Source organism: Anarhichas minor, unplaced genomic scaffold, assembly GCF_050575085.1.
Source record: "Anarhichas minor isolate MPS153535 unplaced genomic scaffold, ASM5057508v1 ptg000033l, whole genome shotgun sequence".
NCBI lineage: Eukaryota > Metazoa > Chordata > Actinopteri > Perciformes > Anarhichadidae > Anarhichas > Anarhichas minor.
In genome coordinates, this window is record NW_027466479.1 from 8,491,962 (window position 1) to 8,512,027 (window position 20,066).

General features: G+C 39.9%; 2 protein-coding genes across 3 annotated transcripts in view; both read right to left on the minus strand.

Moving 5' to 3' along the window:
• Positions 1–1,992, minus strand: part of med30 (mediator complex subunit 30) — a 31,855-nt gene extending 29,863 nt beyond the window's left edge. Inside the window, exons 1-2 of one of the 2 annotated variants that reach the window (XM_076106523.1) lie at positions 1,898–1,992; positions 750–1,045 (exon numbers count right to left, since the gene is read on the minus strand). In XM_076106523.1, the coding sequence (XP_075962638.1) occupies positions 750–962 (213 nt within the window). In that variant the 5' untranslated portion in view covers positions 963–1,045; positions 1,898–1,992. Of the gene's footprint in view, positions 1–749; positions 1,046–1,229; positions 1,251–1,897 lie in introns of those variants that run through there. The other variant, XM_076106524.1, reaches the window with a different exon arrangement.
• A 4,295-nt stretch (positions 1,993–6,287) lies between these two features.
• Positions 6,288–14,385, minus strand: slc30a8 (solute carrier family 30 member 8). Its single transcript, XM_076105990.1, has 9 exons — positions 13,672–14,385; positions 11,910–12,076; positions 10,751–10,897; positions 9,367–9,520; positions 8,967–9,157; positions 7,877–7,989; positions 7,216–7,321; positions 6,970–7,104; positions 6,288–6,433 (listed from the first exon to the last, which is right to left on the minus strand). The coding sequence occupies exons 1-9, from the start codon at positions 13,743–13,745 to the stop codon at positions 6,288–6,290; spliced, it is 1,233 nt and encodes a 410-aa protein (XP_075962105.1). The 5' UTR covers positions 13,746–14,385.
• Positions 14,386–20,066: the final 5,681 nt, after the last annotated feature.

The window sequence follows — 20,066 nt, forward strand, 5'->3', positions numbered from 1 at the left end:
TTGGACCCCGTATCCCTAACATTAAGCGTTATATATCGTGACATTTTTGCACCGATTCATAATGAACACTGAGGAAATTAGATAATAAATCCATTCTTTACGTGCCTTAATGCTCAAGAAATCTGAAGCTGAGCCTGAGAAGAAGAATTCTGCATGTGTGCCACTGACTAAGACCAAACATTCTCCTACATTACCCACAAGTGCACTCGTTTGCACTTGTTGCAGATTTCCTTGATCAACCGAGCTGCTCCTGAGTTGAAGTTAAAAATCTAGAGTTGTTGGCTGCTCGACTGTACGGACGTCTCTGCCTGGGAACAGCTTTCCATTTAGTATTCAGTCAGCTACGACGGACTTGTTTTTAAATCCTGCATCCAAACACGTTAAAGAGTTGCCTTCCTGAGCGACAGCAGTTTTGTTACTTGCATAATAGTGATCTGTCATGTTACGATCAACCCTATTATTACCATTTCAGAATATTGCTGTCGTATTTCTTTATACTTTGTTTTTTGGCTCTTTGTAATTACATTCTGCTGTTTAATATTTTGTATAGATTTGTTTAATTATATTGTGTCTCCGTATTGCAGTTTTTGCTCCTCTCATGCTGGTGTTTTTATGGCAATAAAAGTGTTGGAAGGGCTTTAGGGCTTTGGGAAAAAACATGCAAATAATAATAATAATAAAAAGACAAAAGGAGAGGCACACAGGAAACTGACATTTTGACAGGCGTGTAGCCAGAGAGTGAGACAGACCTGCATGTTCCTGAGGAGCTGGAAGATCTCCATGGTCCTGAGGACAATGTCTTGGACCGTCTCCTGGCCGATGCGACACAGAGAGGCCGTGTTGACATCCCGTGCTGCCTGGGCCTGCTGCTGCTGCTGCTGCGGCTGCGGCTGCTGTGGCGGCGGCGGCGGCGGTGGCGGAGGCTGCCCGCCAAAAGGCGACACGAGCGGAGGGGTTGTCATGGACACAGCAGGTGAGGATGCTGGTGGAGGAAGCGTAGGTCCAGGTGAAGTTACCCGTCAGGCTGTTCCACACCCTTACATGCCTACATGAAGTGCAGCAGTGGGAGCAAGGGGAGGGAAATGTTGACAAAGAGGGAGAGAGTAGGAGTGAATGAAGGTTTGAGATGAGGTGAGTAGTCACATCAATGTTTAAGGGTATTGAGATGACATTTAGCTTGAATCATCAGTCAAGTTCAATTCATTTATTGTTCTTTTCATAACAATTACATCAGTCGCTGGCGATGAAAGTCTTTGATCTCAGACTCACTCCAACAACGCTCAAACAAAGAAGTATAAAAAGAAAATCAAAGCAGAACAAATGAGAATCTAAGACACGGAAATGTGCAGAAGTCAGACATATTAAACATAAGATAAAATACCTATTTGTGTTAGACAGCAATTGCAAAATGAATAAACTGTAATGTAAGCACAGTGGTGTGGTTAATAAAGTACACCATTTATACACCTAAAGCAGTATAGCTCTCTAAAAGCTTCACAGCTGTCCCGAATTAACTAAAACGAGGCGCTGCCTAGCTAAACACATCCGACACTGACAAAGTCCATGAGCTAACGCTTTACCCTTCACTAGAAGTTCAATACCAGGGTTTGAGAAGCAGTTAAACGCGCCTTTACATCAGTACAAGTCTGTTAGATGTTGCCCCGGACTTCAAAAACCGTACCCGAAAGCATCCAGTCTGATATCGGGTTAATTAGCTACCATGTAAACGTGGAGTGGAGGACACCAAAGCTAAGTGGACAGTCACACCACACACGACAGCTTTCTCTCGGTTCATCTTTCTGTGTCTCGTGTCATTATTCCGGCACGATGTGAAGCTTAACACCGACGTGAGTGTTCATATGTATTCAATAGCACATTAGACAACGTGTAATGTTACCTGTGTGTTGGTAATCTATCTGTTTTGTTGACATGTCATGCTCCCTGCTTTGCTCCTAGGATTTTCAGCTCCAGCAACTATCGCGAGAATTCGTCTTGACACCGGGACTGGTTACGGTAAATGATGGAGTAGATGTGCCACTTGAAAATGTCATTTTTTTATTATTATTTAATGGGATTTTCACTAAAGAATACAGTATAATCTACACGAACACATATGTTAAATCCTTGAAGATAACATTTGACCCATGTTCATCTTTTTAAATTGATCCCCCTCTCTCCCAATGTTTCGAAATGAATCACTACATTACGGTAAAGCAAGGCGCACTGCAAATTTGTTCATGCTATTCAGGGGAAACAGCGCCTTATGCTGGTCTACTCTTATATTACAGTTAATTCTCACACATCTAACTTCATCAGCCCTCAGGCCAATTTACACCACATGATTGCTTATCATGGGTATATATATAACTTTTTTAGTATGTTAAATATAATTCAAATTCAATCCATGAATGGGTATGTTGTCTACTTTGTGTTAAATAAAATCCCTCAATGGATCCATTCATCCATGTATTACTTATATTGTACAGCTGTGCTTGGATTATTTTGTGAATGATCAGAATTTAAATCAATTGGAAATACAAGAGGTGTCAGAAATAGACATGAGTCTGTAAAAGGCTGCCTCCTCAGCATGTGCTCTGTTGTGCAGCAGAATTACTGCTCTGACTTACGGAGACTGGAAATAAGCGCTTTATTGAAAAAATGAAAGGCTTTGCCTTCAGGCTTGAGTGGGGCTGAAAAAGTAGATTATGATGCCTATTACTTAATTTACATTATTCATTCAGATTTGGGGTTACGGACTGGATTTCAATTTCTTCATTTTATGTAATAGTAACCTGTAGTCATTTCCTTTCCCTTATTCTTTCTCAGAAAAAAACACCCTATTTGCAACATGCAAAACGGATATGTAAAACCCTGTGTCAAGTTCACTTGACTGCCCACAACTTCCTAATTGCAGAGAGAGTGCTGGTTAGCTTGCCAGAATGAATGAGCGTTACTTTTCCAATCCCCATCTGCAATAAAGCCAGACCAACTGAGGCATGCCATTTGGAAATGGGTTTCTCCATAATGATCCAGCCTGTCTTCTTATTGTGTTTAATTGGGACAAGAGAGTAATGAGAAGGTGAGTGGTAGGAGGCACGTAGTGAGATGAATATACTTTCCCGGCTCTTTTGCTGAATTATGCATTTGACATAAGAAAGAATACAAAAAATAAATAACCATGTTCATTCACACATCATAATCATGGAAAAGGTTGGAAAATGTGTGTAAATTTGTGTGCGTTTTCATTGTGTGTGTGTGTGCGCGCGTGTGTGTGTGTGTGTATCATGGGGGCAGGGCTGTGAAGGAGGCTGTCTACAGGCCCTCAGTTACTTGAGAGATCATCTGTCGCTGATCAAAGGGGAAAGAGAAACAAGAGAATGTATTGATCACATCAAGGCAATCTGATGAAAAAGTATTGATTTTTCATGTTAATGTCATCAAACCTCACTGAGACCAAACATTCCTGTAAATTCAAACCTTCTAAATCAAAGACCTTTCATTCATCACAGGGCAATGAATCTGATTTCCTCCGTGTGTCTCCCGCAGCATGTGGTATGCTACAGCATGTGACGCTGCATGTTATTGGGGCCTCTTCTTGCTTAACAACACAGATTACCTCTAAACTGACGGCACTGCCTCATCTAAACCGATGCCGGGACTTGGACCTTGAAGATGAGAGGGCGAGACAGCAAGAGGCAGACAGACAGAGAGAGAGAGAGAGGAGGATGCAGTGGTAGTGAATAGAGGAAAAGAAGCAGAGAGAGGAGAACCAGTAAAAAAAAAAGAGTTGGAGAGCAAAAGGTAGCAAAAAAAGCTCCCTTGTAACACAAACCGTGTAATAATTATTAGCTGAGGGGGTATCAGGACTAAAACGGATTATCTAGCCACGTAGTGCATTACTCATGCTTTAATTGAATGCGCACTGATCTGGTCCCTCCGGGGGTTAAGTTCAGATGGAGAGAGAAGGGAGTACAATGGTCTGCTCTGAAGGCAGCGGCATGTAAAGTCCATACAACCAACTGCTCATGGCAACGTTCACGTCTGAAAGTCTGTGGACACAAGCATGAGATTAGAATAGCTGAAGGTACGGGATAAAGCAGTGTGGGTGGGAGGGCGACCACTTGGGTTGGTGTACGCGTGTGCGGTTTAGGAGGTAGAGCAGGTTGTGTGTTAGAGGGTTGTTGGTCTGATCCTCAGTTGTCCCCGAGGACCTTTTGTTTGTTCAGATTTTGACATGTTACTTTTAGTCTTACTGTATAGAACTTTTTAAACTTAATTGCCAGTAACACGCGTTGACATGCAGTAAACATTACTAAACAAAACCATCAACATGCATGAGGTTTGGCCTCCCTTGACATGCTCATACAGAGGTAGAACACATCTTACCTACACAAATTACACATCTAAATAGTAAAGTACAGGATTCCTGACTAAAGTAGTCAAAAACTGATGTCCGTCTCCTTAAAAATAGGCAGTTTTAGCTGTACAGTCATGTGTTCCATCATCTAAATGTTAATGTTTGACTTTGTATATTTAATAACTCTTTAGAAGCAGCGGCCCACAAGTGAATCACAAGTCAAAATTGCCGGCTAGGTACATTTAAAAACAATCTTAATGTCAGGGAGGTGGAGGACCGTTTTAGGGATCCACATGCCCCTCAAGACAATGGATCCATCCGTGGGCTTGTTGCCCAGCAACAGAGGAGCTGGTGTAGGCAGTGAGGGTTTGAACGGATACAGTGCTTCATCATGTAGGATTTTATGACATTGTAAATCAAATTTTGAAAGCAAGACTCATAAGTATTTGAAAAGCAATATTTTATTGAATATTTCACTTCACCTTTAAACTGCACAAAAGGCAGTGGCGAGACACTTTAATCAACATACAGTACATGTGCTGCTCTCATAAACACAGTACTTCTGAGAATGCTGGTGTAATAGTCACTGAATAGAAGTATTTATTGTTTGATATTTACATACTAAATTGTGTGCAACCGGCTGTATCCCATGTCTTGATACAGTAGGTTAATGCTCAAACAGTACTTTCGCTTTACATAAAAGGTCACAAGGTGAACACAGTAGTTAAAATGTGCATTTAGGATAGTGAGTAGACGTTAAGTATGTAATTCTAATATATATATATATATATATATATATATATATATATATATATATATATATATATATATATATATATATATATATATATATATATATATATATATATATATATATATATATATATATATATATATATATATATATATATATATATATATATATATATATATATATATATATATAGAGATGGAAACAAATATGCCCAAAATGTCCCACGCGCCCGACCCCCAGGCAACCACGCACCACCATCAGAAGTAATCACTAGCAAATGTAATCATATATATTATTTAACAATTTGCGAATATGATTACTACCGGTACCCCAGCAGAAGCCTTTGCTCGATTAGAGGAAAAGGCAGATTTATTTTCTTAAATTATGACTTTATTACTGTAATAACAATAATGTAAAATATTACAACTTCTCAGAGAACACAGCCATGTGGGCTATGAGCCAGGGGTTCATAAATGAATTAAAATGATTTAATGTATCACTGAGGTGAATAAGTGCCACATGCGCATTTAAAGAGGTTACTTCCCCCAAACAAAAGAGGACGTGAGAGCAAATCATGCCTAAATGCGTGTTCACTCAGAAGGGATAACATCGAATGAGAAATTCATCAGTAAATATTTTAAAACAACGCAGAATGCCTGAGAGTCTTACTGCATTATATTTTGAATTGTCAGCTCACGCCTGAATTTATCCAAGTTAGTTATCCAAAGTCCTTTGCACAAAAAAAATTGATAAAATCACCAGAATGCAGAAAATCAAGTATTTGATGCTCAAGTTTTCACAAAAAAAAAAAAATTCAACAAAATGTATTGATCCATAAAAGGATGAATTTTGTTTATTGTGATTTATATTTCAATACGAATACACTAAAAAGCAAATAAATCTTAGGAATATTTTAGTTAAAACTTCCCGCACAGGGAACCTTTCTTCTGAAATAATTTAAAATCATGAACAAGCCCTTCACTCACTCACACTTATTTCAATGTAAATATTTCTTTGACAGTATCAACACACGGGCACAGCCATTTGACTTTGGCATGAATGTCACAGTAAAAAAACCTCAGACCTCAGGAACCAGAGAGCAGTGCCGATGTTACAGCAGTCAAAGCGTAGCCTTTTACTCTGATGGGCTCGGGTAAAAAGAACTACGGCAGGTTCCTACATCTTGGGCTCCTCACACAGGGTACATCCAGGCTTCAGGTCGGCCAGTCTCTCCATTTGAATTGTAACGGAGTGGAAGTTGTAGGAGGAGATACAAGCCTGTGTCATTTCTCTTAGGACCGTCTGAGCGTCCACCGTCTCGTCTGTGGAAAGGAGAGGAAGACGAAGCAAATGTCAGTGAAATTGTTAGTCGCCCCTGTGTGTAAATATACGTGTGCCTTTAAACGGTTCCAACGCAAGTAGTAAAGAGAAAAAAGCCCAAAAGGCCCAGTAGCAGGCCATTAAGGACGAAATACTCATTCATACACTATATGGTTACCAGTCGTGGAAAGTAACTAAGTACTTTTGCTCAAGTACTGCATTTAAGTGCAACTTGGAAATACATGTTCTACTTGAGTATTTCTGCTACTTTCTATTTCTACTCGAATATAAATAATATTGTAAAAACAAACTTTTTACTCCACTTCCTTCATCTGACAGCATTACTGGTTACTTTCATATATATTGAATGATATTTGAAAGCATAAAAAAAATGCCTGAGAGCCTTACTGCCTAATCATTTTTATTATTTGAATTTGTCACCCGACGCCTGAACTTAGTGTTCTCCTTCACATAAATGAAGACATTTCCATCATAAATTGATGCGTAAAAGTGTTGGACTCTGGCAGTTTCATCTCACCTATGGCTACGTGTGCAGTCAGTATAGTCTGGTTCATGGTGAGGGCCCAGATGTGAAGGTTGTGGACCGCCTTCACCCCCTTCACGGCTAGAAGACCATCCCGCACCTCACCGTACTTCACCCCCGCAGGAGTGCCTGAGTCAGGAAGATGCACGGCTTAGTGAAATGATGAGGAGCAATGAGGAAAGGGAGCTAGAAAACTCTGTATGTCGTTGTTGTTTTTGGACCAGAGAACGAGAGCCTCACCATTCATCAGGACAAGAAGAATATCCCTCAAGATGGTGATGGTGGTGCACAAGACAAATATGGAGAACAGGAAGGTGCAGATGGGGTCAGCGATCTTATATTCTGGCTGAAAGAAACAAATCACACAGACAATATATTGTATCTTGGCCAAGGCATCAAAGGTTTAAGCTGAAGTAGTTTAAAGTATTTTTTCAGTAATAGTTATGAGGCTTAAAGGACGCAGGACACTGACCAAAATAAAAAGCTTGAATTGCAAACTTTTACAATTAACTTCATATTGATTGATTTCTGGCAGTTAATGCATTGGCCAAGTGATGCAGTAAAATGTCGAATTAGATTGCTTATTGCTTTATTGGGAAGGAAATGGTTATATATAAAATCTGCCAAAATGAATTTTAAAAAAACTGAGAAAACTTTGCTGAACAATGGTGTATGCTGCTGATTTGCACTCTGTTGCAATAACAAACCAAGCACAGCAGAAAATAATGAATTACATTTCAAATTTTCTAAAATAATCGTAACAATTACAGAGGAGGAAAGTTATACCTCTCTTATAGTCTGTTGACCCAATTTCACAATGCCTATGCATTTCACACCTACTCTACACTCCTCTCTTCCCCTCATGGGTTGAAGTTTCACGCTGCCTAGAGAGAATCCTGACCTTGAAGAAGATAATGATGGCGCTGAGAAACACGCTGACGCTCTGGAGAAGATCTCCCAACACATGGACAAAGGCCGCTCGCACACTGGCATTGTCCTGCAGAGCCCTCCCTCCTGAAAAGAAGTAGTCCAGTAACAGTGCAGTTATGCTACAGAATACTGTGCTTGGGAGATTATACAATGAATTAGTGTGAAGGCTGGAAGCATTTTCATTATTCCTCCAAACCCCTTTTTGGCACTCCTTACACATTTTTTATTTATTTTTTTTAATGTAGAAATATTCATTCAAACATCAAAACGTTCACCTCAATGCGTAAATGATGTAACTTCTGTCATCCATACTTTTCACACTCTCAAGATATATTCAATGTTTTGTGCAAAATGTTCCCCATTCAGATGCCTTTTATTAAACTGCCATCTACTCATTCATACATTCACACAGAAACCCCATTCAATCTTTAAAATGTTCCACATACGTATAATGAAATAATGTCGCTAGCAAGCGGACTTGCACATCTGGCTACAGGAGCCTCAAAGTGACAGGAACTCTTAACCAACTGCCACAAAACCTTTCTGGAGGACAAAATACGTTTCAGTTACTGTATCTAATCTGCTTCCAGTCTCATATTTTTGACACAACACACACAAATTAAGTGTTAATCAAGGGGTCCCAAATCCTTACGTAAAATATTTCAGCACTAGTACAGGTTTTTGTCTGAGAAGCAGGGGTATGAGAGGAAGCTCAGGATGAGAGGCTTTTAAGCCAGCAGTTCAGCGTAGCATCAGTTTTTCAACAGACCTTGAAAAAGTCCACATCCTTTATATTTTATTGGCATTATTCAACTTTGAAAGCCGGGAATTTAACGTGGCATCAGCCTTTCAACAGACCTTGAGATATTCCACGTCTTTCATACATTGGTATTTTTCATATTCTAAAGCCAGCAATTCAGCGTAGCGTCAGCTTTTCATCCAGCATTCACACTGACATTTCTTCAGAAATGGCTTTTTCTAGTATTTCATTGTTTCATGGACAACATTATTCCTTATTTCGTCACTTTCTTCTCAAATAGGATTTTTTACGAGGAACTTACCGTTAGCAGCCCTGTTTTGCTCGGCGTCTGCCTGGTCATCTCTCTGGTTTGTGTGATTTAAAACTTGATTGTGCTCGTTCCCTTTCTTGTGGCTGTGGCCGTGTGAGCCGAGACCATCGTGGCTGTGGCCGTGTGAGCTGAGACCCCCGTGGCTGTGGCCGTGGCCGGACTGGTGAAGGATGAGGGCCATGCTTTTGAGAGTAGGATCAAAATATTTTCAAAGTATGAATCTAATCAGCTCCAAGTACAACATACTACAACACAGACTTTTTCAAGAGTCCCTCAAAGTAGATATGGTACTGCCCTCCTGTCTGTATCGGCTTTAATCAAATCGGGAATATTCAAAGATGCACTGCACGCCGATAAAAGCAGTATAAATGAGAACCGAGTGTGTACTCACAGAATATTAGCCAACAAAGCACAACCAGAGGTAATGAGCATGATAGTGCCCTCGATGGTGAAGTCATTGTTGATGAGACGCTCCACAGCCAGGTAAACCAACACTCCTGTTACCAGCCAGATGGTGAAAACTGACAGCAGAGAACCCAGAATCTCTGCAGGGGAGAACAAATGAGGAGGAAAATAAATCAGGAGAAATATCACAAGAGTCGTGGTAAAATACTGACTGAAAGCTGCTCCAGATAACTGAATTTTCAACTCCAAATAACACAAAGAAGAAGTTAAAAATTGCTTAATATTGAAGTGAAATGAAGTGACAAGACTGTACACATGCCGTTTAAGTGTAGAGGTAGACTACTTATCGGTCCAGCTCTAATTACAGATGTTCTGGTCAGATTTTGACCGAAGGACAAAAAACTGATGGACAATGAAAAAGTGAATGCATTACAGCTCTGAGTCTAAGCAATATGACAACCCGATAGCCATAATATTATGTTTGCTTATAAATGGAGACACTAGTGGCTGCGCTATGTACTGCCGAGCTGTTAACCGTTTAAAATAAGTGTCTCATCAGTAACATTAATGGTCAATATTTACAATTCATCTTAAAGTTACACATTTTAAGGTCTGCCTGAAATTAACGGAACGGCGTCTCCTTTCAGGTGAGTGTACCGCCTCCATCAGAAAAACTAAATCATTTTTAGTTTACGATATATTTAGAATACTTTCACCATTTTATCTTGCCATCAGAAAGCCATTTCAGACGGGGAAACAAACTGAAAGTTAAACGTATTGATGCTCTCTTCTGTTGACAAAATCAGTATAGACGAGTTAAACTTATAATTCAGTTCCAATCTCGGAAAATATTCTAAATATAGCGTACACTGGTATTGATCTTTTTAGGTCGTTCTTTCTTTTAGGTGTCTAAAATGCGTTTTGCTGCTGCCCCCGTCCACAGCAGTACATGACTCTGCCCCTGTGCCGACACTCCTGCCTGTTTCTCCAAACTGGATCGCGTGCCAACCGCCCATCTACTGTAGGTAATACACCGAGTATGGATAAGTACCTCATACAACCCTACTTCAAAACACTTTAAGATCAATATAACAAAAAAATACTGCAACAAAATCTATGTAATCTATTTTCATCCTATAAAATGAAAATATTCTAACAATTACCACCTCACCATCATGTTGCAGTTTACATCCGTGTCTGTCCAAAACATCATTACTTTGTCATTTTATCTTGTTAGACATTTGAGTGAAATTGTCATAAATAGCATATGAAATCCCGACAGTGACCTTTGACCACCGAATTCTAAGCAGTTCATCTTTTAATCCAAGTGGATGTTTGTGGATTTGAAACGGACAGATGGATCGACGTACCTGCACGATGCCAGCCGTAGCTGAGCTTGTGTGTGGCAGGTCTGGAGGAGAGCCAGAGGGATAACAGGCTGATGAGGAAGCTGATGAAGTCTGCAAGCAGGTGGGCCGCATCTGTCATCACCGCAAGACTGCCTGCTAAATACCCACCTTCAGAAGGACAGGCAATAAATCAATATAAATATCAGGCTATTGCACTGCTGAAATGCTTGATTGATACTAGTGTGGAAAAAAAGAACCAAAGAGAGACAGGAGGACAGTTTGACCTGAATAAGCCACAAGAATTTAATAATTGAATTAACGTTGGTTTAATTAAATAAACCAAAAATTGCACAAATCTTAGCGCTATATGGAAAGCTAAAGGACCCCCAAAGTTTTTACAACTCCTCATGAGGCGAACATGAATGTCCAATGTTCAAGACAATCCATTCAATAGTTGACACAAATTTGAACTTGATAGTTTCATAGGATCCATAATCGAGGAACTGTGAACGGCTGTACCAAACTTTGGAAGAAATAAAGAAGTATATGGAAGAGTAGATAAGCAGGGGAAGAGAAAGGAGACGAAGACGGAGGAAAATACTAAACATTCAAGAGTAAAGGAAAAGGCGAATTAGTGAGATGTATGTGAATGAGTGAAACATCTTTACATTTAATCTTAAATAGTTCTTGTTGAGTTGAGCAAAACTTGATTGTTTTGCCTTTAAGCATTACAAAAAACGTCAGCCAGTTTAAACGTTAACCCTCAAGTGTAAATTTAAAGTCAATACACGGATCACATTTTAAGTTGGAGACTAAAGTTTTGGTGCAAAATAATTGAATTTTATCCAGGGTGAGAATAAAAACTAAGCTCACGTTTAAAGAGAGGTTTAAATGTAATCCGGCTTACTTTTAAGATAGTGTTAAAGTTTGGTGCATCATGATTTATATTTAAACCGTGATTAAAGCGAGTTTAAAAAAAAATGAATCCTTGTTGGTGTAACCAAGCCGTAAAACAGAAACAGTTAAACACCTGATTAAACTCAATCTAATTCAATACTTTATTGCCACGTCATCCCAGTTGGCTAAAAGTGTTGCATGTCCTGCAGCTGAAGCTCTAAATCCAGTTTTTACACCAAAGCGATTGACACGACAGAAAAGCGAGACGAGCAGAAGGACTCACCGACGATTTCACCAACCATGAAAACCAGGCAGATGACAGAGACCACGTACAACCTCCTCCTGGCCACTTTCTTCTCTCGGTCACGATCCTCCTCCGCGCGGCTGTTGTCGTGGCAATGCTTGATGCCACCAGTGGTGTCTACCTGGAAGGCCGTCTGGTTGGGCACACTGGAACGGACATTTAAAAAAATAAAAATAAAATCAGAACAAACAGAAGAGAACTTCTCTGTGAATGTGGCTCTTTAACATTTGTTTAGAGCGCAACAAAATCCAAATTCATTCGATTTCCTATGATAAAAAACAAGCAGAACAAGAGAATGTTTTGCATTATTGGTTTATAAATGACTTTATTGATTGTCAAATTTGTTGGCGATAAATATTATGTTCGTCCAGTTATGTTTAACCCAATCATGTTGTGAAAACACGGTCGTTCTCCTTTTCACTCGGCCCTGTTCCCCTACATTAACGGTGTTTTTATGTCTGCTTAAATATTCATTTCAGTCCAATGTTTCAGTTTATTTGACACTTTTTTTTTTTTCCATTAAGTTGTACAAATGATACAAGCATGTCTAGTTTCTTTGTTTTTGGGGGTTCATAGGGTTTGTTGTTTCTGTTGTGTTTGGGATGTTGTGGTGGATCAGCTGCTCAGTAGCTCAATCAAGGAAAGTGCCAACAGGTTTGCCTAATAATGTCCTCTCGTAAGGGACTGGGCTCTGTTAAGATGTAGGAAGATAGGGAAGCTCTGATGTAAATTAAAAATATTTGGTGTGCTTATAGATAGACTGAGATGTCACTTGGAGATTAATGTTAGGTTCATTATTCTGTGATTTGGATGCTTGCTTGGTTTAGCTCACCCTAGACATAGCAGGTAGGTGAGGCTGAGAAGATAAAATGCCATTCACTGGAGTAACAGGAAGGGAGAGAGGAGTCAACAGCTTCTATTTTGCCCTTTATTTTGGGTGGGGGGGGCACTACACGTGTAGCCTTTTTTCATACTGCAGCTCTTTTGTTGTGTTTACAAGTGTCCAGATACATACTGTAGATCCGATTATTTGAAAACAAAAACGCTTTAAGAGTGGATTAAAAAAAAATCATATGGTTTGTTTTACTTGAACGACATTAGAATTAGTCTACTTAGTTGTTTAAACAGCACTGAGGAAACAATTTGAAATGCTCAGCCAAAGTGAAATCAGTGTGCTATTCACCAGCAGCACCAACAAGAACCAACTTCATGATCAGCTGAATGCAACCTGAGAAAATGAGCAGATAAACTGGGTTTATCTAATAATGAAGTAATTGTTCGGATCATCCTTTATTTGTGTTGAGGGACAAAACATCCTGTTACGATATACAAATATTACTTAAAGTCAATACCACAGGGAATAGCCTAGAGGTGATAAGCTTCAGTGCACCTCCCATTTCCATCAGGGATGCAAGAAGTCCACTTTTGCGCCAGTGACTGTGTTTTGCGCACTGCTTCTCAGACCAGCAGACTGGCCCCGTGTGGAAAAAAAAAAAAAAAAAAAAAGTAGCCCAGTTCATAAACAAGGGAACGTGGGCAAAGACAGTGCCAACAGCACAACTGCATGTAGGCCGACGGAATTTTTAAAAAATATTCGACAAAAGTTTGATACACTTTCTATGAGATCTGTGTCGCTAAAACTCACTGAACAGTTTCAGATTAACGCACAGCCTATATAAGAAAGCATTGGCCAACGGACAATTTTATTCCAATTTAGTGCAAATGAAAGAATAAAAGTTACCTTCCCAAACCGCTGTACGAGTTCTTCAAGTCTGACACCAGTCTCAGTCTTTCTGGATTCTTCTTTTTGAACATGATTGGCTTCTTGGAGAACAACTAATTTAAAGAAATCCCTCAAAAGTGACGAGACTAAAATAAAAACATGCTCCAAAAAAAAAGTCCAAATTCAAAAGTGACTTAAAAATACGTATAAGAAAAGCTACAGTTGTGTTCATCTAAACGTAATATCTATTTATTGTCGAGGTGCTCTTAAAGTTGCGTCGTCTCCTCTCGATGAACGCTCACCAGCAGCTCTGATATCCTGAACGACTGGCCGGGGTTCAAACACACGCGATGCGGACAGCCATGTGATCGCTACTGGACACGCACCGTGTGCAAATGCATCGCCGCCTGCAGAGCGCTTCGAGACGAGAAAGAGCCTTCGGTGATTAAAAGTCGAGATGTTAAAGTTCAATAAAAGACACCCACTCTCTATAATGGTTGGTTTGTATGTGTTTACCCCACGATATACATGTATAAGCCTGCAATGTCACATTCTCTTATATGTAGCGCTAAAAGTGAACGATAAATTCAGCTTTTAAGTAAAAGTTCGAGTGTGCACTCATCATCTCAATCAGGGGGGGTGTTTGGTTGTTCAGCCGGCTAGAACTCATTCTGGACCCGCCCACCCTCCTTGAGCAGCCGGCACTCTACGATTATGCAATCAAACTAAGGGCCGCGCGCGTGTCTCCATCCAGGCTTCCTCATCTCAGGTCAATGCCGTTATTTTTGTATGTTTGTTTTTTTGAATCGAGAAGTTTGCCTAAAGCTGTGAAACAACTGCTCCCATATGTCTAAAGTTGTCTTTTGGGAATTTAGGATACACGTTTTGATCACGTGGAGTAGAAAAGGCGTTTTTATGTTGGGCTCCTTGATTGATGCAGCGATTAAAGTCCACCGTCACTCAGAAATGTGTCTTGGAAATTCAATTTATTTTTTATAAAAAATAACATCAGACGCATATTATTTTTCAAAGCAGTTTATCATTTCTATGTTTTGATTACACGGCTGGAGGAGACGTTTTGTATTTCATTTCATCTTAAAGAATAGCAGCAATGTTGAGATGATGCTCTCGGTCTCACATCAAGGTTTTAAAGCAAAGTTGCAAAACAGTCTTACAATAAAGTCATTGTAATGTTTCCCAAGCTTATCGGCTGTATGAAAACCCGCAGAAAAAGAAATAAACACTTATCCTGTACACTGTACGGATTGGTAATCTCTGCAGCCGTGAAAGAAAACCACCAGTTGTTAATGTTTGCCTCCTAAAATACACCACATGGTGTCGACAATGAGCCATGTTCAGCAAGTGTTTGCGGTCCCATGTAAAACACACCAGCCATGAGAAGGGGGAAGGCTTTTAAAACCCAGGATGTTAATAGTGATGATTGTTGTGTTATTATGATTATTTCTCATTTATATATTTCTATTTGTATATTTGAGTGGTTGTTTTTGGACCAAAATATTTCTCTATCATTTTGGTATTGTCTCCTCCATCCAGTGGTGGAATGTTGCTAAGTACATATCAAGTGAGGACAATTCTGTAGTACTTGTAATTTACTTGAGTTTCTCAATTTTCACGACATTTCACAGGACAAAATCGTACTTTTCACGCCACTGCATATATTTTAGTCACTAGTTACTTTGCCTATTCACAGCAATACATAAAACAGAATATTACTAACAAACAAATGATGATGATGTATTGTTGTAGGTTAAGACTATTTGTCCTGATCCTCAGAGGGAAATTCACAAGCTATCCAGCAGTACTTTAAGTAACTAAAAATAAGCACCTTTACCAGCTGCGATATTCAAGTGATGAACACATCCATCAATAATAATAACAATCCAATAATCTAAATATTGAAATGGGCCACTCTGCACAGTGAGTACTTTTACTTTTGGTACTTTAAGTATATTTTGGTGCCAATACTTTTGTACTTTAACTTAGGTGGAATTTTGAGTGCAGGAGTATTTCTGTGGTATTGCTATTTGTACTTCAGTAAAACGATCTGAGTACTTCTTCCAAAACTGTCACGATCACACCAGCAACACGTGCTGTGTTTTGTGTATGAGATTAAATATGAAGTCTTCTCTGTTATGCAGTGTCTGCCGCACAGTTGTCCACCGTCAGCAGTAAAGAAAAGTGGGGGGAAACTTTGACAAAGACATTATTGTCAAAATGTATTTGTTGTATCATTTGGTTTTTACTCGATAAAAAAATACTTGTGATACCTCAGGTGGATGAGGATGGTTCCCTGTCCCATCCCTAAACACACAGTCTAGCATTTCATTTAATATCAACAGTGATACAAACAAAGAATAAAAGGTGAACAATAAGGCATTTAACATAATTGTCAATTATACTCATTCATGAAGCAACTGTTGACGTCACAGCTCATACAAGGTTCTTCAGTGTCTTTGGAGGCCGCATTAAGAACATGACACAATTTGCACAATGAGACTAAAAGGCAGCTTGTTTTTTATTCCTTTTGAAAGTGACGTTGGTTTTCTTGAAGAGGTCTAAAAGTGGAGTCAGTTTCGACTCTAAAAATAGTGTCAATGTGGCTATTTCGGTCGATACCGTCTGTGGAGTCCACAAAGTGGTCCTGTGTTTGGTTTGCCAAGGTGTGTGTGTGTGTGTGTGTGTGTGTGTGTGTGAATAGATGGTGTTGCTAGGGGCTGTAGAGTGAGGGTAAAATGGCACAAGAAGGGGTTAGTTACACATGGCTGTTCACACTGTTCTTAAGCTCCTGACCCTGCAACGAGCCACTCACCAGATCACGAGGGCCCTATACACTAAAGCCCTGTGTGTGTGTGTGCATGTGTGTGTGTGCACATTCTGTCCTCCCTGCATCCTCATCAAACACACAAAATACAACAGACCAGACCATTGCAAGTATTTTTAAAGATAGGCAACTGTTGTCGCCCATGGCAACCGTCCGCCTCCTCTCCATCCTAATGAACCGCATGTGTGTGTGTGTGTGTGTGTGTGTGTGTGTGTGTGTGTGTGTGTGTGTGTGTGTGTGTGTGTGTGTGTGTGTGTGTGTGTGTGTGTGTGTGTAAAAAGTGGTAAACAACTCCAGGTCAGGCATCTGGACAATGCACTGACGTCAGACCTGCTCCGTCAACATTCAAACTCCACACTGCTAAGCGAAGGGGGGGGGGGGGGGGGGGGAGAGTGTGAGTCCCTCATAAGTCGTCAGAACTGCGAGGGATCCAGAAGAGAAAGAGAGACCAGACGAGGCTGCATCTGCACTGCAGCCGAGAACATACAGGACACAGCCGAGGGTCCAGAACGAGATCGCTGACCTGACATGATGGAGGTGGTCTTGAACAGACTGCGGGACTTCTCCTGCAAGACCTCCACCTTTGACGACTGCAAACCGGCGGGACAGAGTGCACGCAGGGATCCTCGGAGCAGGACCGGGTGCACAGCTGGAGAGGAAGGCAGAAAACTGGACATAGAGAGCGCGCTGGCATGGCTGCGAAGGGAACTGGTAAGATTGGAGCTCTGATGAAGTCTCACTCTTCTTTCTACATGAAGTCCATTTTCAGTTGTAAATGTACTCAAGTACTGGACAACATTTTGAAGTGTATCTGAGAAGTATTTATGCTACTTTATACTTAGATACCTAGATTGTGTACTTTGTATGTCGCTACATGTATTAAACGGCTATTGTACTTTGATTTTACGTACAAGATATTTGATTAGATTAAGAAATATGATGCAGGTATGATTCATTGTTATAGATCAAAGCCCCTGCATACCCACACAGGTCATGTTGGAGTTGTGCATGTACGAATAAGAATGATAAAGTCCCAACAAAACTAGAAAGATAAAAATCTCTTTTTCAACAGTGACCTGGCCAAGATGCCATCATGAACATTGTTACAACAATAAACAGAGGAAAATAGAAACAGACAAATTCAATTGAATAGGTTCAAATATCCAGTTAATATGCAATGAAGAAAATTGTTATAACGCTTAAAACAAGTCAGTTTTAAAACAATTTCAGTAAAATGTTTAAGAGCAATCACACTGACCAAATGGACTTCAAGTCCCCCATAGTAATAAGCCCTGAGGCAGCGTATATAAAAGCTTTTATGCAAAGATCTGTTCTAATCTTGGGGACCAACGTCTGTAGAAAACCACAGTTTAAAATGATTTAGATTTTTTCACGTATGTAGACGGATAAGAAGGACCCAGAGAGTCTGTGGTTTAAAATAACCATGTTGTGCACATGAGATACAAAAAAGTTAATGGTGGCTAATTCTAGCTAATATTAGCAAACTTTAGCTCGATATTGCTGCGCACTAAAGGCCCTTGTAGTCAGGCCATTAAGTCAATGTTAACGTCGTTCACTGCATGGTGAGGGTATAGGGGGAGTCACACTGATAGACGCATAACCTTTCAGTAACTTTTCAGCATAACATTAGCGAGTCAGCTTTTCTCTACTTGTGCAAATGTTATGCTGTGTTTTAGCATTTAGAATTATCTCAAAGTTGTCAAATGTAGCCGCAGGCAACAAGAGTTACGAATAGTAGATTTTTTACACTGTGGTTTTGGCCAAAGGTCTAGCCATCCATCACGACAACAAAATGACCTCCCGGATCCTTCCGTATGCTTTTGTGTGGGAAGTTATTGCCCTTTTGTTCCTGAGATGCATGTAGGTCATGTTGTTACAATGTCAACCCGTTTTAAAGAGGCTGTGTGTGTGTCCAAGTGTGTGTGTGTCTGTTTGCACCTCTGTGAGCGACTGTGTAAGGCCCATTGTCACGGCCTAATATATCACTTGGTATTTAGTGCATTCGCCCAGACAGCTCGTCATGGTAACCGAGTGCCCTCAGCTCACAGAGGAGGAGAAACCACGTGTCTGAGCAGGAGCCCGACTACACAGCCAGTAAAAACAGAGGCCTTCTGCTTGGTTTAATCAGACCCTGCTGTGTAACGGCAATGAATGACAACACCTGCATTTGACTCATCTTAAAGGACTGTTTAGGATTCTCCATATGACAAAGACCCAGAGCTTATTGAAATAGTGTTTATTGTCGGTTATTATGTTAGTAAGGCAATCATTTAGACCTTTAACATCCAGGATGAAGCTCAAGGTCCATTTAGTATAGCTGTTCTCAAGCTTTCGAATCATATCACATGATCTTCACCTGCAGCCACAATGGAAACATAACTGTACAAATTTACAGTTTTTCTGAGCATTTTAATGTCCATGCTGGCTTAAAACTAGAGTTCCAAAGTTAATTCTTGACTGCGGAAACAGTCGTTGACCAAATATAGCACCTCAAGGTTAATAAAGTAGCTGTTCTGGACTTTTTTTAATCACATCACGTGATGTCCATCTGCAATTTTCTTTTCAGAATTTGTTTCTGAGCACTAAACTTAAGACTGTATTTGATCAAATCAGGATAAAATTCAGCAAGCTCTTGTACATTCAGAGAGGTTTATCAGTTCTGCCAATAAAAATGAGGCCCCATTTCTATCAAGTCTTATTAATAATTTTGCATATCCAAGTTGGGAAAAAATATATATATTTATCATGTTTTTGAAGCCTGAATCATTTTGACTGTGTGGGAATAACATCTCAAAACAACGAATCATCTCTATTGGTAAACATTTTTTTATTTTGTTCTACTTAATCATCCCGAAGTGAAAGCAAAAGTATTCTGTAAATAGATACTTTTTTGTCTTATTTTTAAAAGACACACCAAAAAGGATTCGGTCACTTGTGTGAAAGGTCCAACTTCTCTGTCTGGTGTTCACAATGTGATTAGACTGGGGCCGTGTTTGAGCCCAGTTAGAGATAACCTCTATCCATCCCCTCGAATCAAATCACAAGGTTCTGTGTCCATGTTTTCCTTTAGAGAAAGACATTTTGTTAGAGCAAGAAAGATGGAAGGTGTTATCCACATACAAACCTCCTGATTTAGACGTTTTTCTCAGGGTAGTGTTCCGTGGAACAGAAAAAAGGCGCACAGGCCGATGCAGACACACCACACGCATACACACAGTGTCCAGCACATTATTTGAAAAGGGCTGGCGGAAAAAAAAAAAGGTTCCCATGTCTTCTCTCTTTGCTCCTCGACAAAGGCATCTGTCAGTCGGAGTCCGGTCTCAACCTGGTGCTGTAATTAACAGAGAAAAGAAATGCAGATCGGATCCAGAAGGTTCTTTTTTTTGTTTGGGACATTCCTCACTCCTTACGACAAACTTGGACTCTGAAGTTGGTGGAATTCTGAATATCTTATTTTACAATGCCCGGCAATTAGACAGCCTCTCAAGAAAAAAAAGGGAAGAAAGAGAATGACATTTGCATTTGAAAGAAGGCAACGCTCGAATGAAAT

Bases quoted from the DNA above. Each gene is read 5' to 3' on its own strand.
- slc30a8 (XM_076105990.1), bottom strand. From the start codon at position 13,745: ATGTTCAAAAAGAAGAATCCAGAAAGACTGAGACTGGTGTCAGACTTG. The intron at 12,077-13,671 runs GTAACTTTTATT...TGTCCGTTCCAG, and splicing joins TCGTACAGCGGTTTGGGAAG to TGTGCCCAACCAGACGGCCT. The intron at 10,898-11,909 runs GTGAGTCCTTCT...GTCCTTCTGAAG, and splicing joins CATGGTTGGTGAAATCGTCG to GTGGGTATTTAGCAGGCAGT.